We start from the raw sequence: 23,940 nt of genomic DNA, 5'->3' as shown, positions 1-23,940 counted from the left end.
ATAACAGAAAGCACGTATGCAGATGTATAATATGTCAGGGATGATGGGTGCTGTGAGCTTTACAAAGCAGGCAAGGAGGCTACAGCGTACTGTGGGGTGGTGGGGCCACTGGGGTGGGGAACATTTTAGCAGAGTCCCAGAGGAAGTGGGGCCGGTGTCACACATATATCTGAGGAAAGAGAGTTCTGGGAAACCATGAAAGCAAGGGCAAAGGTCTAGAAGGAGGGTGCAGGCCAGGACCAGTGGGAAGCACCATGTGGCTGGAGGAGAAGTGGGAGGGAGCATAGGTGACAGGCCAGCAGGGATTGGCCAGAACTCTGGAAGTGCATCTAGCTAATGACTTTCATTAAACTCCTGCTATAGTGACAGCTGGAGCTTCTGATTCTCTTTGAAAAATTATGATAAATCACATTATCAATTTAATGTGAAAAAGTACCTGCAACTTTATCATCTAACATGGCTTTTTGTTTCAGGTGTTCTTGTCTGGCCTTTTTCCAATTTGTTGCATATTTTTGTGGGATTCGTCATGGTTACAAACAGCTTTACATCATATTTGTCTTACCTGCATATATAACGTGTCTAACAGGCAGTTACAAACCCTTCCCAATAATCGTTCTAGTGGTTGCATAATAAGTGAATGCACTACTTCCTCTTGGACACTTAAGTGGCTTCCAAACAGTCATATTACTTATGATGCACAAACATCTTTCTAGGTTTAAATAATTTGGGGACCCTTCCTCTTCATGAACCTTTATCCATAAATGGTGATTTATTATAGACATGAAGTATTTCTTGATTGTCTCTGTATGTCTGAAGCTGCGAGACTAATTACCTGCTGATGGTGTCTGTTACTTTTTCAGAGTAGATACCTTCTGGCACTGGTTCATATACCGCCTCCACTATCTGCAAAACAAACAGACTACAGTGATGGAAGCAAAGGGGCCACGGATGTCTTTGAAGAGTTAATACTTGGCCATAACCTGAGAGTTACTAATTAAGCAGTATAGCTTCACACATGAATTTTTGTCAGAAATAAAAACATCCTGACCAAATAAAACGTTGGCATCAATTAAACAGTTCTTGAACATAGAATTGTACTCTCCAAACTGAGTTAAAATTAACCTTAGATTCATAATAAAATGATGTATGGGATAATATATGGTGCTGAATCGTGAGTAGTCACAATTAAAAATAAAAAACCAGGCCGGGTGCAGTGGCTCACACCTGTAATCTCAGCACTTTGGGAGGCTGAGGTGGGTGGATCTCTTGAGGTCAGGAGTTGAGACCAGCCTGGCCAGCATGGTGAAATCGCATCTCCACTAAACATAGAAAATAGCCGGGCATGGTGGCTCGCACCTGTAATCCCAGCTACTCAGGAGGCTGAGGCAGGAGAATCACTTAAACCCAAGAGGCAGAGGTTGCAGTGAGCTGAGATTGAGCCACTTCACTCCAGCCTAGGCAACAGAGCGAGACTCTGTCTCTAAATAAGTAAATAAATAAATAACCAAAAGTAATTTGATATACTTTTAAAAATAATTTTGTATTATAAATAAAGACAATTATAGAGGGAAATACGCCATTACATGAGATACATGCCTAGAAGAAAGCAGAAAAAATAAACTGGATCATACAGTTAATAAAACAATTCTTGCTTTTAATGGACAGTTATATAAAACCACAAAGGTCTGTTTAATAAGAAAAGGAATTGCATTTTTAGCTACCAGAGACCCTTCTGTCTCCCATCGTTGCTTACTTTTGTAGCTAAGGAGAGCATGTTAGTGCTGTAGAAGGGGGGATTCAAAGTCGCCATCTGATAAAGGATGCAGCCTGCTGCCCAGACATCAGCCTTCTCCCCATATGGCTCACTCTTCAGTACCTCGGGGCTGACATAAAATAAGGACATTAATACGTACTAAGGAAGGAAGAATCCACTCAGAAAGAAGATGCAATATTCAAACTTTATTAGAGTTATTTTTTAAGTACCTGAAATGCTGAATCACTATTTCAAGAAAGGATATTAAAAAGTGTGTTTGAAATTTCCCAGTCTCAGATGTACCAGGAAGCATATCAAGCAATTCCAGCTTAAGCACTAGATAGCAATCACCCATATAAATATCACCTGGTATGCGTCCAAGGGTGTGTTTATTTCCAGAAAGAGGAATCCCACTGTGGTAGATGCGGTTGCTGGCCCCAGTTCTTTGCTGCTCTGGGAGCTTCTGTACATCCCACCCTTGCTGTAGCCTCCTCTGGGCAGTGTTCATCATCCACTTCTGCCTTTGGTTTTAACTGTGTTTTCTTGCTTTGACCAGTGGAATGTGGAAGTGACAATGAGCCTGATTAGAGCCTCAGTCTGAACAGGTACTGACGGCTTCCATTTATCCTTCTAGGAGCTTCGGTCCTCTACCAGGGGAAGAATGTGTCCCAGGTAGCTTCCACCCTTGCAGCCTGGGCCCAGTGTAAGACACACAGAACCAGTCTGCCCCAGACAACCCATATGCCAACAGCCTGCAGGAGAACCAGCCTAGCAGGCTCACATTCCTGTGATTCTGAGATTGAATGCCACTGAGACTTTGTGGTTCTTAACGACAAGACATTAATTTGGAAACAACTGAGTGATACAGCCTTCCCATTTGCTACTGAGTTCCAGCATATAAAGTAGGGGGAAGATCATATTTAAATACGCTATGGGAAATGACAATATCTACCAAGTTCCCTGCTTCTGGAATTGCCACGCAATTTAAACAACATTCAAATAAATAATGTGCAAGGGTTCATGAGTTGTTTTTTTGTTTTTTGTTTTTGAGATGAAGTCTCGCTGTCACCAGGCTGGAGTGCAGTGGTGCGATCTTGGTTCACTGCAACCTCCAACTCCCTGCTTCAAGTGATTCTCCTGCCTCAGCCTCCTGAGTAGCTGTGATTACAAGCACGTGCCACCACACCCAGCTAATTTCTGTATTTTCAGTAGAGACGGGGTTTCACCATGTTAGCCAGAATGGTCTTGAACTCCTGACCTTGTGATCTGCCCACCTCGGCCTCCCAAAGCGCTGCGATTGCAGGCATGAGCCACCACACCCAGCCAAGTTTATTTTTTAATTTAATTGGATTTAATTTAATTTATGTGGAGGCAAGTGTAGTTCCCATGGACATGTACTAATAGAAGTTTCCTCTATCATAGTTATACACTAAAAACACAGTACTTAAAGTACCCAACACACACACACACACACACACACACACACACTAAAGTAAGTAACTTGCTAATTCAGTTCTGTAATAGGTACTTAGGTCTGTGCTCAGTACTCTAATGGAGTAAAGATTAATATAGTTAGCTTTGACAGTAGGTGAAGGTATAAAGAAATTTATAAATTGGTATCAAAACCATCAGGGGAGGTTTCAATCAGTTTTGACGTAAAAAGAATTAACAAAATGCTGTTCTTGAGAAGAAGAAGAATTCCTAGTTTAATATTTACAGTATGTATTTGCAGAGAAAAGTATGATTTCTAGGACTATCAGTTAAGCATTTTCATATTCAGTGTTTTACATTTCAATAATATGGCAATGGGGGATTGGGGCTGAGATTTCCATAGGGCTCTGCAGTTCTGAGTATACAAAAATTATTCCCTGCCGTCTCCTCATCAACTGCTCACATTTAAAAAAAAAAAAAAAAAAGCCTTAACAAGAAAAAAACATGCTCAACACAGAAAATGTCTTTGGCTCTCTACAGACAAATTTCTCATATTCTCATGTATTTCGATCTCAGAAGATTCGCTTCCTATTTCCAAAAGATCACAAAGCACAAGTTGTGAGTGTTCCACCCATATCCCCTGAAATCCCTTTTGCATTTCCTATCTTTGGTGTGTTTCACTCCCCACAGCCAGTACCTACACTTGTTTGGAGGACAGCATTCCATTTATTCCTCAAAAGATAAATTTTCGATGTCTCTTTTATAAGGGCACTAATCCCATTGGTGAGGGCAGAGTCCTTATGACCTAATCACCTACCACAGGCCACACTTCTAACACCATCACATTGCAGATTAGGATTTTAATATAAGAATTTTGGAGAGACACAAGCATTCAGTCTGTAGCAGACTTTCCTCTTGAAACACTGCTAAGTTTTTCATGCATCCAGTAAATATGACTAAGCACCTCCAAGGTACTAGTCACTCTTCTAGCTGCTTGGAATATACCAACAAAGACATCTGCCCTCATGGGGCTTACCTTCTAGTAAGGGACAGGGGGCAGAAAAGATATAAAATAAAACACAAGAAAATAACTTAAAAGTAAGTGATATCATATTTCAATAAATGGAAAATGCTATAGGAAAATAAACTTGACTGGAGTAAAGGTCTGGAGAGGAGGTAAGGCAGCAAGTTGCAATATTAGAAAGAGTGGTTCCTTCCTCCCTCTCAGATTATTTCTCAAAAAAAATTAATAATAATAATAATGACCCTTCAGTGGCTTCCTCCTTCATTCACTGCATCCCAGGGAACCTTTCTGATGTCAAGACTCAATGTTTCCAGGACATCTGCTGGCTTCAGATTTGCCCCTAATTCCTGGTGAGTCCAGCATTACCATATTAGCAGTGAAATTTATCCTCCAAATGCTAGCTCTTTCATCAAAAGATAAGATTATAATATTTGACAACTAAGAGTTTATAAGAACTAACTTGTTTTCACCACTAATGAGCTAAAAAAAACACTACTAATAATAATGACCCTTCAGAGGCTTCCTCCTTCATTCACTCATTCATCTTCTCTTCATACTTTACTCTCTCCTTGGATAATTTCATTCATATCCAAGGCTTCCACTGAAACCATATGCTGGTAACCCTCAGACCTAATTTCCATTTCTCATGCCCCTCAGGTTCACACAGAGATAAGGGCTCTGTTACAAATCGCTGACTAAACTAGGGTTAAAGCACTGGACTGTAAACAATTTGCCTATTTTATAAATTAGAATGGAGAACTCATTCCAAGTCAACAACGCTTACTTTCTTGAATTTCAAGCACTGTTTCTGAGGTATACAAAACAAGCCTGCAGGACAAAGGCCTGAGCATCTGCAACAGGAAGATAGCTCCCTGGGAGGCATCTTAAAGCCCTGGGCCTGTGACTGTCTTGACCCCCACATTACCTCCTGAGGCAAACATTTCCATTTATTTTTCCACTTCCAGCTCTGCTGCCATTTGCACTTCAAACCTAGTCACTCCAAGCAATCCTTTTAAATATGTGTATGTGCTATGGGAGCTTCTTAATCTGCAGGACTCAGGGGTGACTACTCTGCATCCCAGGGAACCTTTCTGATGTCAAGATTCCATGTTTCCAGGACATCTGCTGATTTCAGATTTGCCCCTAATTCCTGGGGAGTCCAGAATTACCACATTAGCAGTTGAATTTAGCCTTCAAATGTGAGCTCTTTCCTCAAAAGATAAGATTATATCATTTGACAACTAAGAGTTTGTAAGAACTAGCTTATTTTCACCACTAATGAACCAAAAGAAATACTAGGGCACAAGTATGAGAAATTGAAGAAGAAATTAAAACCTTAACAGAAATTGAAAAACTATCATTGAAGAAGTAACTCATTGACAATATAATGATATAGAATCTTGGAAACAGTGACATTTAGAGATGTCATAAAAGAAAACGTTCCCTTAACAAGTGTTATAAATACTAATAAAAAATTCTCGAGGAGTTTGGGACACAGTGAGGGCTAAATTGTTCGAACACAAGTTTATTTTATTGAAGTAATTTATCCAATAATATTTGCTTCACTAGGTAAAGATAGAAAAGGGATTTTTGCATCCCACTGCAATATGTTAATTCTGAGTCTATTAAAATGTACTGTTAGTTCTCAAGTATTGGCTATCACACCTTCATCTCCCCAGAGTACCTTAAATATAGAAAGAGAACTAACTTATCACTGTTACTGAAAAAAGAACATAAACCTTCTGTCTGAAAGTTTAAGATCCACTATTTATTTGTGCACTCAAGGAGGAAAAACTCCATCTGGACTCATGAGGATAAAATTCTGACCTGAGGTGACATAATTAAGTCTATGTGCCAATAAATACCATTTATTTAGACTGAAAATCAAATGATGCTCTAATTATACATCATTGTACAGCATGCAGCAATATAGAATGGATAAAATGCATACGTGTGTGTGTGTGTGTGTGTGTGTATCTTTGTGTGTATGCGTTTGTGGATGTCTGTGTGTTTGTATGTGCATGTGAATGTTTGTGTGCATGTCCATGGATATTTATGATTGCTGAAGGTAGGTAAACTGTTGCTGAGAAATGGCTCAAAAAACCATGACTATGGAAGGATAGGAGTTAATGAGAACTAATGAGGATACGGAAACTTGGAAAAACTCTAGGGAAATAAACCGCAGTGCATTTTCTGGAAAGAGTGAGCAACATAATATTCAGATATATGGTGAGATAAGGAGAGCTTAGCAGAATAGATGCTATGCAGAATCATGAATATGGAGAGAATCATCCACGTCCTGATGAGGTCCTACTTATTATAAGCACTTAATAGCAATAGCATTGATAAAATGTAATCTGGTCCCACTAGAGCCACAAAGTTAAAGAGCACCCTGATCAACCTTATGGCATTCTCCACTATGGAGGAGTGAAGGGATTGAGCTGGAGAAGAGACTGGAAGCCTAGGCAAGCCCACTAATGCAGCAATCAGGGAAATGAGAAGATGAAAGTCACAGGACTGAAGAATGGATTGGATCCTGGGTGGAGAAAAACAGAAAGGAAATATGATCCCTTCCTCCCTTAGACTCCCAAGTTTTTGGTTCTGGTGACTAAATGGGTATAAGAGTCATTAACACTGATACAGGGGGAGCAGATGTGTAGGAATATATTAATTCATGTCTCCAAGATCCACATTTGGGGACATTCAATGGGCAACAGAATTCCAGATGTGAAGAGTCTGTCAAAACCTTATCCTCAGAGCATGGGCTGTCTATAAGCCTGGCATCATGGAAATGTTCTCAGCTCACAGATGACTACTGCCATTAAGCAGTTAGTTAAAAAGATTTGATACCTACACAGCTCTGACTTTTCTGAACACAAACCTCTTACAGAGAGACAAGAGAATTAAATGACACATTCAAGAGCTGTGGAATAATATCCTATGCCACTAAAAGAAATTGGCACACCTTTAACACAGATTTGAGAGCCTGCCCGCTCCTGGACTGCATCTAGCATTGACAGCTTTATCTGCTAAAAATAGAGGACAGCCAGTTAAATTTGAATTACTTAAAAAAATGCAATAGTTGAAAAATATGCTAAAAAATACAGTAAATGAGACATAAACTAAGATGTTCATTGGTGTTTATTCAAAATTCAAATTTCATTGGGCACCCTGTATTTCATCTGGCAATCCTAAATTGCAGTATTATTCGTGTACTCTCCTTTGTTAGTGCTTAAGTCATATTTCTTCTAGAAAGGCACAGAAAGAGCTATTTAAACACTATGGTTTTCTGCACTTACATTACAAAAATAGCAAAGCAGGGTGTTTATATGAGGCATTTGGGACACTTCTGTAAATGCTTTCTATTTCTCTCATGTTGCATGAAGCTGTGTGTTAACATGCCTTAACCATCAATGAAATCAATGATTTAAAAGTTCTTTAAAATATAAGCAGCACCTGAAAGTACAAAACACATTTGAATATACGAAATGTTAAATTCAGGCCTAGATTTTACAGTTTTACCAAATGTCTCTGTAAACGTTAAGTTAAATAATAAACAAACTGGAGTGGAAGCCATCAGAATAGCCTCGTTAGTCCCATAGCAAAGACGGTCCATGACTGGTTTCTTCTTTTTTTTTTTTTTTTTTGTTTTTTCAGATGGAGTTAGTTTCACTCTTGTTGCCCAGGCTGGACTGCAATACTGTGATCTCAGCTCACCGCAACATCCGCCTCCTGGGTTCAACTATTCTCCTACCTCAGCCTCATGAGTAGCTGGGAATACAGGCATGCGCCACCACGCCCAGCTAATTTTTTGTATTTTTAGTAGAGATGGGGTTTCTCCATGTTAGTCAAGCTGGTTTCGAACTCCCAACTTCAAGTGATCCACCCGCCTCAGCCTCCCAAAGTGCGGTGATTACAGGCATGAGCCACCGTGCCTGCCGTCCATGACTGGTTTCTGGATGCCAAACATTCTTAGTAGGTCACCTAGCTCCTGTGGATTGTGTTTAAGGACATGCATGTGAACAAAATCAGAATACCTCACCCCCAAAAAATACTTCTTTGGCATATTTCCATGTAGCTATTCAAAGGGACTGCAAACCACAGAAATCGTCTTGAAAATCTGTCTTTTGTGGAAGATATTTGCATCTGTCGAGAAAATCTACATTCGCGAAATAAACAGCCAGGCTTTCTCTGAGCCCACCCCTACCACATCCCCAACCAAATCTTGAAAAGATTAACTCACAGGAATGAGATGGAGAGTATGACGCCTTTGAAAGTCTGACAGAGACATGTTACCACAGGCCGCCATCTGTTCTTCCTGAGAACTGCTACCTGTGAAGTTTCATCTGTATCTTAGTCTGTTTTCTGTTGCTTATAACATAATACCCCAAACTAGGCAATTTATAAAGAAAAGGCACTTATTTCTTACAGTTCTGGAAGCTGAAATTCCAAGGATGAGGGGCTGCATCTGGTGAGGGCCTTCTTGCTGGTGAGGACTTTCTGCAGAGCCCTGAGGCAGCACAAGACAGCACACAGCAAAGGACTGAGAGTGTTCACTGGGGTCTCTCTCTTTTTATAAACCTCTAGTCCCATTCTCATAATAACTCATTAATTCCTTAATCTATGAATGGATCCTCATGACCCACTGGAGCATAAGGGCTTTGTTCTCATGATCCAGTGATCTCTTAAAGGTCCCATCTCCTAATACTGCCACATTGGGAATCAAGTTTTGTTTTTGTTTTTGTTTTTGTTTTGAGATGAAGTCTCACTCTGTTGCCAGTCTGGAGTGCAGTGGCATGATCTCAGCTCACTGCAACCTCCACCTCCTGGGATCAAGTGATTCTCCTGCCTCAGCCTCCCAAGTAGCTGGGACTACAGGCACGTGTCACCATGCCCGGCTTATTTTTGTATTTTTAGTAGAGACTGGGTTTCACCATGTTGACCAGGATGGTCTCGATCTCTTGATCTTGTGATCTGCCTTCCTCGGCCTCCCAAAGTGTTGGGATTACAGGCGTGAGCTACCACTCCTGGCCAGGAATCAAATTTTAACATGAGTTTTGGAGGGAACAAACATTCAATCAGTATAAGAAGATTGCCTTCACTAGCCAGGCCTTTTCTTGTCCTTCCCTCCCATAATGTGTCTTGCCACAATCCAAGCCCCTGTTCCTTCTATAACTCCAGGATGGTACAAACCTTCAGTCATCTGGCCTTTTCTGAGTTTTCATATTTCATATTATTCTCATGTACACATGTGCAAGTAATAATTTGTATACCTTTCCCCTATTAATCTGTCTATTATGCATTTGTTTTATAGACTCAAATTATCAAACCTTCAGAAGGGTGAGGAAGGAGGAAGTTATCTTTACAAACCCTATACATGATTCAGACCCCTAACTAACTTTTTTTTTTTTTTGAGACGGAGTTTCGCTCTTGTTGCCCAGGCTGGAGTGCAATGATGCGATCTCGGCTCACCGCAACCTTCGCCTCCTGGGTTCAGGCAATTCTCCCACCTCAGCCTCCTGAGTAGCTGGGATTACAGGCATGCGCCACCGTGCCCAGCTAATTTTTTGTATTTTTAGTAGAGACGGGGTTTCACCATGTTGACCGGGATGGCCTCAATCTCTTGACCTCGTGATCCTCCCGCCTCAGCCTCCCAACCCTAACTAACATTTTATGAACCAGAGTGACAAGACACTCTACTTGGAAGAGTTACCAGTGATCTTTTTATGAATGAGTGGTAGATGACTGTTACAACTAAAACCAATCCATTATTTGACAGATTAATGCAATACTTCTTTAACTTAGGGAAAAAATTTATATATAATATACATAAAATTCATAACAGTAAAAAGCAGAAGAGACTGACACTGCATTATTGCAAACCAGGACCTGGGATTACCAGTGTAGCTGTTGACCTGCCTTTAATTAGTTTCTTGTTTTTACTGCAAAATGATGAGTCAAATTAGACTCAATTTTCATTTCTCCACTAGGATCAGTGGACATGGACCAAATGACACAACTGATTGCAGATCATTTTATGAGACACTGCAATTTATGTAGAATCTGTTCATGAGATAATAAATGTGCAAGTGCCATGAAAAATACTAAGTACTATACAAATGCAAAGTGGCATTATTATTACATAGAGACATCTGTCACATTTCATGGGCACTGTGACAATAAGTGAGCTAGTAAAAAACAGACAGCAGAATAAATATGGTAGTGAAGAAGGGACTGTCATATTTCTGACTTCTGAAGAGTTCTGAATAGTTGACCTTTAGTCTATTGAAGTCAAAGTCAGAGAGGCCAAGAGCTTTTACTATTATAGGTAAAAATGTGGGTAGTGGTGAAAGGGGTGACAGGCTGTTCTTTCCATTAGGTTCAGTTTGGTAAAAGTTTGTATGATTTCAAAACACAAGTGGCAACCTACTCTCACCCTGTCCCACCCATGTTGGCCCCCCATCCTGATCTTTGCCCTTAGTTCATGGAAGCCCCTATCTGGCATGTTCACCCCTTCATCTCCAAGCAATACCACCCTTTAACACCAAGATCAAGTTCTACCGATTGGGTGAAACCTTCTCTTACTATGCAAGTTCAAACATATAGTCTGACCACAAATTTTAAAAGCATCTATAGCCTGTATTATTCCCTAAATAGTCATTCTTTGATTTATTCAACAAATAGGTACTGAGCAACTACTATGTACAGGAGCAAACAAAACACACACACAAAACCCCTGGCCTTGTGGAGTTTACATTCTAGTAAAGGAGACAACTAATACACTAATTAATTAATTAATTAATTGATTTAAAATTTATTAGATGTCATGAAGAAAATAGACTTTTTAAAATAACATTTATCTCATGAATTGACATTTAACTGTTCTGTGGCCTCAAAAGGCTGTTTGACTTTGGAGATGAGGTTGGGTAGATATTAATTTCCTCACATCTGTAAGACAGAGAGATAATTTGTAATATCTATTCCTGTTCCAAATGCTATGTCCATCATCTAAAGACTGAAAATATTTTAATGACAGATATGCACACAGTTTTAAGATAAAGATTATGTTTGGTTTTCAGTGTGGTTTAATCCCTGAGGATAGAGTCAACAACATTTTCCAAATTAAAATTTGTTCTATCAAATCAAATGCATGAACATGTAAATAATTTTTGATTATTGCTTTGGTACAGTATTAAAATCTGTGTTTTAAGATTTTTAAGCAAAATAAGACATTTTTATTTTAACAGATAGCTAATGCATATTTCAAAGTCATTTTTAAGAATTAGAGATGTCGGGCAGGGTGCGGTGGCTCACGCCTGTAATCCCAGCACTTTGGGAGGCCGAGGCGGGTGGATCACGAGGTCAAGAGATCGAGACCAGGATAACCTGAATCACCACCATATTTGCTCAAAAAATGCTGGGCAAATAGATTCTAAATCTGTAATCTTATGTGGCTGAAGAAGAAAAGAAATGCATTCCTCTTTCATCTCTGAAGCAGAAGTGGCCTTACTGAATACGTGAGAACCTATAGCCAAGATTTCTGATAGCTTCCTCACAACCAATTTCACTCTGTCTCTCTATTACCATTTGCTGAGCAGACACAAAGAAACCTGTCACTAGAAAACACAGACTCAGTGAGATCTGAGGACCAAGGAATGTCCTTTACCCAAAATATCTTCCCTGGGGCCAATGTCTGAGTTCTCACAATTAGTGATTTATTCTTCTATGTTACACACTAGCTATTTCTGGAAAGTCGATAAGGAAAAAATGAGGGGGTGAAAACATGGGGAACCCAGGGCTTGAGTATGTTTGACAGTTACTGTTGGTTGGGGGTGGGCTAAAAGATAACAGCTTGATAAGATACTGAGACCAAGGCCACACAGGGAGCAACTTGATTGTAATTTCTCTCAAATTAGAGTGTGAGATGGAGGCAGAAGAATAGAGTCTGGAGGTAGGGAACATAAGGCCAATTGATGCTGACTTCCTAGAACTACATTAAATGGAAACACTTTAGCTATGACAGGAAATGTCCTCTCCATTTATGTAGGGCATTCCCCAAGTAAACGACTTTGTAACTTTACTTCACCCTCTTCATTTACATAAGCCTACACCTAGTAACAAATAGAAACCCTTAGAGGATATTTAAACCCCAGAAAATTCTGTAACAGGGCTCTTGAGCCCCTATGCTCGACCCGCTCTCGCCCTGTGGTGCATACTTTCATTTTCAATAAATCTTTACTTTTGTTGCTTCATTCTTTCTTTGCTTTGTGCGTTTTGTCCAATTCTTTGTTCAAGATGCCAAGAACTTGGACACCCAACACTAGTATCAAGATGAAGACAGAGTAGAGGGAATAAAGAAAGAAGGGGTTTCAGAGAGGAAGGGAGGAGGAATTTTTTTTTTTTTTTTCGAGATGGAGTTTCGCTCTTGTTACCCAGGCTGGAGTGCAATGGCGCAATCTTGACTCACCACAACCTCCACCTCCTGGATTCAAGCAATTCTCCTGCCTCAGCCTCCCGAGTAGCTGGGACTGCAGGCGTGGGCCACCCAGTTAATTTTTTTGTATTTTTAGTAGAGACGAGGTTTCACCATGTTGACGAGGATGGTCTCGATCTCTTGAACTCGTGATCCACCCTCCTCAGCCTCCCCAAGTGCTGGGATTATAGGCATGAACCACCGCGCCCAGCCGGCAGGAGAAATTTTAAGTCACCTTTTGTTAAAACTGTTCTTTGCTGTCTGTACCTCTGACATGACAACAAGCCATTTTCGTTAGTATTTTGCTTGGCTGGCATTCTGGTTTGCCATAATTGGTCATGGTTACTACTAACCTGACCATAAACTAAGGTTTAAAAAAATGTGCAATTCATATACACCATGGAATACTATGCAGCCATAAGAAACGATGAGTTTGTGTCCTTTGTAGGGACATGGATGAACCTGGAAATCATCATTCTCAGCAAACTGACACAAGAACAGAAAATCAAACACTGCACGTTTTCACTCATAGGTGGGTGTTGAACAATGAGAACACATGGACACAGGGAGGGGAGTGTCACACACTGGGGTCTTTTGGGGGGGGCCAAGGGAGGCACAGTGGGGGAAGGGTGGGGAGGGATAACATAGGGAGAAATGCCAGATGTGGGTGACGGGGGGGATGGAGGCAGCAAACCACATTGCCATGTATGTACCTATGCAACAATCCAGCATGATCTGCACATGTACCCCAGAACCTAAAGTACAATAAAAAAAATTGTCCAATTGTCCAATATATGACTCCTAGGTTTTGTAAACCAAAAATAAAATTCTAAGCCCCTCAACTGACTCCATGGACCCCTCATCAGGCCAAGTGAATTCCAAAGAAACCTAAAACACTAGTTCAGGCCATGATGGAAAAAGGTGCTTAGACATGCCTCATTATACGCTCCTCTTTTTCAGGCACAGCTGACCAGCATCAACATTACAACAGAGATCTTAGGACTGATCTTTGTAGCAACAGAAACCAAATTCCAACCTGACTCTAGTGTAGCATCACATGACAGATAGCAGGCCCTGAAAAAAAACTAAGTATTTTATCCCAAAATATATTCCTTCGACATATTTTGAAGGGCCCTGCAAAGCTGTCTCTTGCCGGGGAAATGCATTCTGTGGAGAATACTCTTTCCTTTCCAGATCTTTTTCGATCCTGAATTGATTAGCTGAGAGTCTAGAACCTTTTGCCATCTATTGCCTCTAAGGGCAGCCACCTAGGCAACTTCATCTACGTGATAAGAATCTCGGTCTCCCCAACCCGTATCTTAACCCAGACACTTGTTTCCACTGATTCCAGGTCTTTAGAGAATATCAGTTTTAACTAATTGCCAATCAGAAAACCTATGAATCCCACCCCCGCCACCTTCTTCAGGTTTTTCTACCTTTCTGGACCAAACCAATGTATACCTTACATGTGTTGATTGATGGCTTATGTCTCCCGAAAACATAGAAAACCAAGCTGTAACCCAATCGCCCTAGGCATATGTTCTCAGGACCTCCTGAGGCAGTGTCACGGGTCACGGTCCTCACATTTGGCTCAGAACAAATCTCTTCAAATATTTTACAGAGCTTGGCTTTTTCATCAACAATTTCTAGGTAAAAGTTTAGAAGCATTACCCTTGAAAACTTCCATAGTTTTGGCTCTTAAGACCATCAAAATTAGTCTTAATCTCTGAACACATAAAGATAAGCCTTTCTTCTCTCTTTCAGCACAATAACTATAGATGTTCAAAACAGACGGAAATGAAGCACTTTATTTAGTTCCAAATTTATTGTGTTCCATTTAGGAATGAACTATTATCTGGGTAGCCCATGGGACGCCAACTCTATACAGAGAGAATAAATCAATTCAGCAATGGAATTGGTGTGGCTGAATGGAATGACACTTCCAAATTGCAGGACTGTGGAAAACAAGATATTTCCATTGTGCCTTAGTTTCCTTTCTTAGACAATAGGAAAACAACCTGTTCAGTGTGTTCTAAGATTTGCCAAATGCAATACATTTTTTTTAATGTACGGCATAGAATATCTTTATATTTACCCAAATTATTTTTTAACTCTTCTCCTTTCCTTGGATGTTGGCAGTTTAAATGAGAGAAAAGCAAAACATAAACAGAAAGGTGAAATAAGGATTGTACTTTGTTTAATCACATTTACAGAGTGTATTAATCCGTTTTCGCACTACTATAAGGAAATACCTGAGACTAGGTAATTTAAAAAGAAAAGAGGTTTAACTGGCTCATGGTTCTGCAGGATATATAGGAAGCATGATGGCATCTGCTTCTTGGGAGGCCTCAGGAAGCTTCCAATCGTAGCAGAAGGCAAAGGAGGAACGTGGCCAGAGCAGGAACAGCAGAGTGAGGAGGGAAGCGCAGCACACTTTAAACAACCAGATTGCAGGAAAACTCACCATTATTAGAACAGCACCAATGGGATAATTTGCCCCCATAATCCAATCACCTTGCACCAGGCCTCACCTCTAACACTGGGGATTAAAATTCAACATGAAATTTAGGTAGGGAAAAAGATCCAAACCCCATCAGAGAGTATACCTTGATTGTACCAACACTAAAGTTTCACTGATTTTAAATTGACATACAAATTACTTTAAAATTTTTCTCTACTTTCTCAAATTTGTAATGAGTATAAATTAACCGGCTTTGTGAATTGAGAAAGAAAAGAAACAGAAAGAAAAGAATCCCTGCTCAAGAGGAGGGTCCTTAATAGTTGAAGAAGAAACAAATAATTCTAGACAGTATCATTTAAAATTCAGTACAGTAAATATAGTTGAATAAATATATATTGAGTACTGTGGTCTGAAAACAAAATACATTCTCTTCAAGGAATTCATAAAACTTGCATAAACTTTTCTATGTATCAGGTGCGGCGAACTATTACTTTGGGATAGTTTTCTGAGAAAGCACTTCTACTCCCAGGCTGGAGTGCAGTGGCGCGATCTCGGCTCACTGCAACCTCCACCTTCCAGGTTCAAGTGATTCTCCTGCCTCAGCCTCCCGAGTAGCTGGGACTAAATGTATGTACACCCTTGTCTAGTCCCTCCACACAGTATTTCTGGGTTTGGCCATGTGACTGGTCTTAGCCACTGGGACATTAGCGATTGTGATGCATGCCTGTACGTGCAGGCTATATTTTCAGAACTCTAGCTCTTGGAACATTCCCTCTTAGATTCCAACCACCAAACTGAAAAAAACAAAGCCCAGTCTAGCCATTTAAAGAGAACACATGAAATTAAACCAAGGATCCAGCCAATAGCCCCGAGTAAGCTCTCAGCCAATAGCCAGTACCAACATCCTCCTTAAAAGAGATTCCTCCCATTCCAGTTGGGCTGCCCTAGTTAATGTAGCATGGAGCAGAGATAAGCTGTCCTTAAAACGCCCTGTTTAAACTGCAGAATTTGAGTAAATAAATTATTATTATTGCATTAATCCAATAACTTGGAGATAAATGCTATGCAATTATCTTAATCATCAGAGTATGAAGAATTTCTCAATTTATTCTAAGATACTATAATGATACAAGCTGTATTCTATGACATAATAAAGCCAAATAAAATATAAGCTTTGAACAAAAAGAAACAAACAAAAACTCTGAAATAAAAAGCATTTTATAAATTACTTGAGTGATAAAGGTAAAAAATTTTACTGACAGACTACTTAGAAAATAAGGTCAATGAGACTAACCTCTGATTTTTTTATCTTGCCCAAATTCCCATCTAAAGCATCTGGGTAGTCATGGCCTCAGATGGGTTTTATTTAACCCTACATATCATGATTTACTTTTTAACCTGACTCTGGCATAACATTACAAAACAAAGAAGAAAAACAAAATATTTTACCCTAAAACGTGTTTCTTTGCCATTATTTTGAAATGGCCTTGCAAAGCTGTTCTTGGTGGGGGGAAATTTGCTGGGCACGGTGGCTCACATCTGTAATCTCAGCACTTTGGGAGGCCGAGGCAGGCAGATCACTAGAGGTCAGGAGTTTGAGGATAGCCTGGCCAATATGGTAAAACCCTGACTCTACTAAAAACACACAAAAAAATTAGCCAGCCATGGTGGCAGGTGACTGTAGTCCCAGCTACTTGGGAGTCTGAGGCAGGAGAATCACTTGAACCCTGAGGTAGAAGTTACAGTGAGACAAGATCGCACCACTGCACTCCAGTCTGGGCAATAGAGCGAGACTCTGTCTCAAAAGAAAAAAAGAAAGAAAGAAAGAAAGATCTTAAATCAATTAGCTAACCTATTTAGGAAACTAGAAGAAAGAAGAGCAATCTCAACTCAAACCTAACAGCAAAAAGTAATAAAGATCAGTGAGGTAATCAGTGACATAGGAAATAGAAAAATAGCAAAAAGCAATAAAAATAAAGTTTGGTTCTTTTGAAAAAATCAAAAGAACTGACAAGTTGATTCCTGGTTTTGGTGGAATTCCCGGTTTTCCTGGTTTCTTAGTTAGCCAGACTAACTAAGAAAAAAGAGAGGAGACTCAAAACACCAAAACCAGGAATGAAAAGGAAGCATTAATACCATCTGTACAAAAATTAAAAGAACTTTAAGCATAATATAAAAACTATGAACAATTGTATGCTACCAAATTAGCTGATCTAGACGGAATGGAAATTACTCTAAATACACAAATTTCCAAAACTGACTGAAGAAGAAAAACGAAATCTAAATAGAAGTATAACAAGAGGTTAAGTTAGTAATCAAAAACTTCCCCAAAGCCCGGGGCTAGACGGTTTCAGCTTCACTGGTGAATTTTACCAAGTGTTTAAAGAACTAACACCAGTTCTTTCCAAACTGTTCCAAGAAACAGAAGAGAAGGTAACACTTCCTGTATTAATCTGTTCTCCCATTGCTGTAAAGAAATGCCTGAGACTGGTAATTAATAAAGAAAGAGCCTTAACTGGCTCACAGGCTATAGAAGAGGCATGGCTGGGGAGGCCTTAGGGAACTTTCACTCTGGCAGAAGGCAAAGTGGGAGCAGGCATCTTCGCTTGGCCAGAGCAGGAGGAGAGAGAGTGGGGAGGTGTCACACACTTTTAAACAACAAGATCTTGTGAGAACTTGATCACAAAAACAGCGCCACCAAAGTGGGAAATCCACCCCCATGACCCAGTCGCCTCCTACCAAGCCCACCTCCAACACTGGGGATTACAATTCGACATGAGATTTGGGCAGGGACAGAAATCCAAACCGTATCACTTCCCAACTCATTCTGTGAGGTCAGTATTAATCTGCTACAAAACCCAGGCAAAGAAAATCACAGAAAAGAAAACAGACCAATACCCCTTATGAATATAGATGCAAAAAATCTTCAATAAAATACTGGTAAACTGAACCCAGCAACATATGAAAAGAATTACAGTAGTACCCCCTCATCCAGGGAAATATGTTCTAGGACCCCCCAGTGGACGCCTGAAACTGAAGACAGTACCAAACACTACACGAACTGTTTTTCCTACATATACATATCTATGATAAAGTTTAATTAATAAATTAGGCACAGTATGAGATTAACGATAACTATTAACAAAATAGAAGAATTATAACAATATGCCAGCATCACTACTTTGATGCTTGGGGCCACGTAAAATAAGGGTGGCTTGAACAGAAGCACTGAGATACCGTGACAGTCGACCTGATCGCTGAGATAGCTAAGTGACTACTGTGTGGGTGGAGCATGCAATGTGGATACACTGAGGAAAGGGAGGATTCATGTCCCAGGTGAGAAGCAGCAGGACAGTGCAAGATTTCACCACACTATGCAGAATGGTGCGCAATTTACAACTTTTGAATTGTTTATTTCTGAAATCTTCCATTTACTATTTGCAAACTGCAGTTGACTGAAACTGTGGAAAGTGAAGTCATGGCTTAGAGGAGACTACTGTGTACACTATGAAAAAGTGGGATTTGTCTCAGAAAAGCAAGATCGGCTCAAAATATGAAAATCAATCAAGGTAAGACACCATATTAACAGAACGAAGTTTTAAAAAATGATCATTTTAGTAAATGCAGATAAGAGCATTTGACAAAATCCAACTCTCTTTCATGATAAAAGCTCTCATCTAGGAACAGAAGAAAACATTCTCAGCCCAATGAAAGACGTCTGCATACTTCTCAGGTAACATTATGCTTCATGGTAAAGGCCAACAGCTTCCACTCATATGGGTAAATAACATGAATCTTGAAAAACACACACATATACACAACCACCTACATTTTCCCTCAACGCAAGAAGAGTAAGAGATTTTCCACACTCCCTACCTTTTCTTAGCACAGATACCTTAGAAAACTTGTAATTGTTCATTCTTTCTCTGCCTCGTTAAAATGTACTATGTAAATCTTTCCAAAACTTAAATAACACTCTTGTCAATGTTACAACACAGAAATCTTTTCCTTAAAGACACAAGAGGCATATCTTTAAAATAAATGAAGCCAAATAAGAAGACAATACACCCACCATGGGGGTTTCTATGGGAGGGTGGGAGCCTCACACAACAGGCACCCGGGTACAAATTATAAACCTACCTCCTGCCGTAAATATATGATAAATTTGTTTTTCTTTTGGATTAAGGCAGTTAGTAAATACAGATGGCTACTCCAATTATCAGGTGAATTTAGCATGAACCATGTGTGACAAATGGTGCCATCAAGTCCTCTTATTTGAAAACTAGTTATTTATCTTGAGGACATGTATGGCAAGGATTGCATCTGCTTAGCTGTATATAAAGATAGGATTTCTTTCTGTCTTTTCAATCTCTTTAGTGGATTGCCTATGCTGAGAATGACATCTGGTTTAATGTTTATTCAAAAATCAAAACGGTTTTCTTTTCTACTTTTTTGTTGAGCTTGTCTGGGTTGGCAGGAGATTTTGTTTTTTAATTTTTATTCCCCTAACACTTGACTTCGTCAGATCAGGAATAAGACAAGGAGTCTGCTCTTACCACTTCATTCAACATTTTCCTGGAATTTCTAGTCAAGTCACTTAGTCAGAAAGGGAAATAAAAGGCATCCAGATGGGAAAGAAAGAAGTAAGACAATTTATATTTGCATATGACATGATCTTTTGTGTAGAAAACTGCAAGAAATTCACAAAAAAAATTAACAGCTAATATATGAATTTAGTAAGTTTACAGTACACAAAATCAATATGTAAAATTAAATTATATTTCTATACACTACCAATGAACAATCCAAGATGAAATTAAGAGGTTTGTTTACAATAGCATCAAAAAAAAAACTTAAGAATAAATTTGAAAAAAGAAGTAAATGACTTGCACACTAAAAACTACATAACATCATTTTTAAAAAGTTTTTTAAAAGACCTAAATATATGGAAAGACATTTGTGTTCAAAAATTGGAAGACTTGCCATTGTTTAAATGGCCACATTAGTTTCCTCCTGTTGCTGTGCAAATCACCACAAATTTAGTGGCTTAAAACACAAATCTTATAGTCCTGGATTGTTCTAAAATGGTGCTTGCTGGGCTAAAATCAAGGTTTTGGTAGGGCTGCATTTCTTTCTGAAGGTTCTAGGAGAGAACCTACTTCCTTAGCTTTTAGAGACTGCCCGTATGCCTTGGCTTATGGCTCACTTTCATTGTCAAAGTCAGCAATGGCCAGTCACGTCTTTCTCACAGCACATCACTCCAGCACTTACTTGTCTGCCTCCCTTTTTCATGTTTAAAGACACTGGCCATTACACTGGGTCTAGTAGCCTCAAATTCGTCTGCTACCTTAATTCCCCTTCACCATTTAACATAACATATCCATAGGGTCTAGAGATTATACTAGAATGTGGACATCTTGAAGGGGGGGTATCATTTTTCTGCCTATCATGATAGGCAAATTGATCTACAGATTCAACACAATTGGCTTTTTTTTTTTTTTTTTTTTTTTTGCAGAAATTTACAAGATGATCCTAAAACTTATCTAACATGCATGGGACACAGAATGCCAAAACAATTTTGAAAAATAAGAACAAAGTTGAAGGACTCATACTTCCTGATTTCAAAACTGACTACAAAGCTACAATAATTAACACTGTGTGAGACTAGCATAAGTATACGCATATAGATTGATAAAACAAAACTGAGAGTCCCTTGAAAAATAAACCTTATATTTATGGTGAACTGATTTTTGGCAATAATGACAAGAAAATTCAATAGGTAAAGAAGTTATTTCAACAAATGGTACTGGGACAACTGGATATACACATGCAAAAGATTGAATTTGGAAACTTACCTAATACTATATGCAAAAATCAATGCTAAATGAGTCATAGACCTAGATATAAGAATTATAACTATAAAATTTATGGAAGAAAATATAGGTGTAAGTCTTTGTGATTTCAGATTACACAATGGTTTCTTAGAATGACTCTTAAGCACAAGCAACCAAATCAATAAGTTGGATTTCATCAAAAGTAAAAACTTTTGTGTTTCAAAGGACATTATCAAGAAAATGAGAAGAGAGCCCACAGAAGAACATGCTTAGAAATCATGTATCTGATACATATCTGCTTTCCAAAATAAGTAAAATTTTTTATAACTCAATAATAAAAACACAAATTACCCAGTTTCAAAATGGGCAAAAAAGTTGCTAATCTTCATGAGTCACAGAGAATTGCAATTCAAAACCATAGTGAGATACCACGTCATACCCCCTAGGGTGGCTATAATCCACAAGACAGATTAAATAATAACTATTGGCAAAGTTGTAAGAGATTGGAACCTTCACATATTCCTGGCAGAAATGGAAAACGGTGTGGTCACTTCAGAAGACAATTTGGCAGTTCCTCAAAAAGTTAAACATAGAATTACCATACTGAGGAGTATGGCTTCAGGCCAAAATCCTATGTATTATCTTTCAGGCAAGACCCTAGTCAGTTACAAGGCTTTGCCCAGCAGACCTCATGGCAGGAAACTGCCATCTCCACACCAGACTTGGTACACAGCCAGTATGTTACAGCTTCTGGAGGGATCTGCAGCCGAGAACTCACTCCCTGCTCCCTCGACCCCAACTAGCCCCACTCATAGTCTTCTCTGCATCCCTAGTCTAGGCACTTCCATTCGGAGGCTTCAGCTCAGGCACTTTTCAGGAGTCCCAGCTGAGACCTGCTTAGAGAGGGCTTGGCTGAGGCAGTGCTTTCAGCTACTAGTGATACTTCTTCATGTTGAATGAAGAGTTAAACACATCATAAAAGTATAAAAACATAGAAACAGTGTATACCCACTTCCAGATAATGGTTACCTCCAGGTAGGAAGGGGAAGTAGGATGAAGAGGAGTCTTGAATTGACTCCATAACATTATTTCTTTACAAACTTTTCTTAAGAAAATATAATAAAGCCATCATGTAGTGAAACTTAGTATGCATAAATGGACATCTGTTATACATATGAAATATTTCATAATACAAAAGAATGAAAAATATTGAAAGAATATTTTTGAAATATTTCATAATACAAAAGAATGAAAAATAATTCTTAGCCCTAGGTGGTGAAATTATATATGACTGTGATTTCAGCTTTTTCTTGATATGTATACACATTTTTTCAAACTCTTCCAACCAACATGAATTTCTTTTATAATGGTAACAAATAATACATGTGTTTTAAAAAGAGGTTTTTACTATCCATAACTTTACTTAAGCAGAGAGCTATAAAAATGTGTTTTGGTTAAACTGTAATATACGGTTTAAAAATTGAACTGGTATTAAAATCTTATTTTGGTGTAAAAGAAACTCTACAAATATTTTAATAGTTCAGTGCTGAGAAATGCTTTTATTTTTCAAATGCAAACCGAAATTTAAAAGCTGAAATTTACACATGTCCAAATTGTAAGAGCTAGTCAGAAACTGAAATACAAATAATTACAGCTTTAATAATTATTCCTATTAAGTTCCTTTTGGAAACGTGACCTTAAATCGCCCAGGATTATCTGAATATGGTCATTCAAGTTATTACTATACATTATTCAGTGTAATGATATAATTAATAATTAATAGAACTTTTTAGAGCTAGGACATCTAATTCAACAGTTTCCAATGATTGGGAGCTGCATCCAGAGTTCTTACTTGCTCCTTTTCTCACATATTTATCCTCTTCCTCCATCAGTGCCTCTTTCCTGTCTGGAACAAGCATCATCAAGTTTCCTGATTTCTAACCACACCCCCTGTTCTCATATTTCTTCATAGCACAGTTTCCTCTATTGGCTATTGCCACAGTTTTACCTGCCATTGCTTGTCATGCTACCCCTGCACCCCAGCCCTTACCACTCCCCTGAAACCTCTCTGGGTAACCACTCTCCATTTGCAAATCTAAGGGATATTCTTCCATCCTTTACATGGAATCATATGAAATCACCATATGGAAACAATTCTCAATACCTGGCCACTCTGTAGTACTACTGAGCTTTGAAAAGCGTTGTGTTCCTACTTGGAAACTTTCTCACATTTTGTCTGACACTATTTTCTCCTAATTTTTTTTTTTTTTCAAACTTCCTGTCTGCCTACTCCTTGTAAGTTGCCCCAACCTTCCTCTCTCTGTGTTTACCTCTTAAGCATTGTGGCTCCTCAAGGTTTTATTCATCACTTGTCTATTTCATAGCAAGTTTCACACAGATGCTAATAACTCTATGTTTCCTTACCAACCAGAAACACTCCCCTGAGGCTCCAGAAACATATTTGGGTTGCTTATGGGACATAACAGCCTTACTATCTCAAAAGCAATTCAAACTCAACATACTCAAGACTAAATTAATTACTTCCTTTTCTCTGCAAATTCTACCCCATGTCTTCTCTAATCAAGATGTCGCTGTGAGTTGGATTGTGTCCCCTGAAAAGATATGTTGAAGTCCTAACTCTCAGTGCCTGTAAATGTGACCTTGTTTGCCAAGAGGATCTTTGCAGAGGTAATCAAGTTAAGATGAGGTCATGCTGAATAAGGGTGGGCCCTAATCCAATATGACTACTGTACTTCTAAGAAGAGAAAACAGACACACAGGCATAGACACACAGAGAATGCCAAGTGATGACAGAGGCAGAGACAAGATTGATGCCTCTTGTCAAGTATTTCCCTTCTCAGATCTGTCCTGTCCCACCTCCCTCCCGGGCCTTCGGTAGCCTGTTAAATGGGGAGCCCCATTTCTTAATACTTCCAGCTGTCTGGCTTCTTGGGGTGAGGGCTG

The 23,940-nt window shown here is 39.1% G+C and overlaps 1 protein-coding gene across 7 annotated transcripts in view; it reads right to left on the bottom strand.

Annotated features, from left to right (window-relative positions):
- NEK10 (NIMA related kinase 10) overlaps positions 1–23,940 on the bottom strand; it is a 248,798-nt gene that overhangs the window by 92,823 nt on the left and 132,035 nt on the right. For all 7 annotated transcript variants that reach the window (XM_012435538.2, XM_012435540.2, XM_012435542.2 and 4 more), the window contains 2 exons: positions 1,754–1,883; positions 833–903 (listed from right to left, as the gene is read on the bottom strand). In XM_012435538.2, the coding sequence (XP_012290961.2) occupies positions 833–903; positions 1,754–1,883 (201 nt within the window). The remainder of the gene's footprint in view (positions 1–832; positions 904–1,753; positions 1,884–23,940) is intronic.

This window comes from Aotus nancymaae, unplaced genomic scaffold (genome assembly GCF_030222135.1).
Source record: "Aotus nancymaae isolate 86718 unplaced genomic scaffold, 86718_ANA_hifiasm-v0.15.2.pri h1tg000019l, whole genome shotgun sequence".
Taxonomy (NCBI): domain Eukaryota; kingdom Metazoa; phylum Chordata; class Mammalia; order Primates; family Aotidae; genus Aotus; species Aotus nancymaae.
This window is presented reverse-complemented; position numbering and strand designations above follow the sequence as displayed.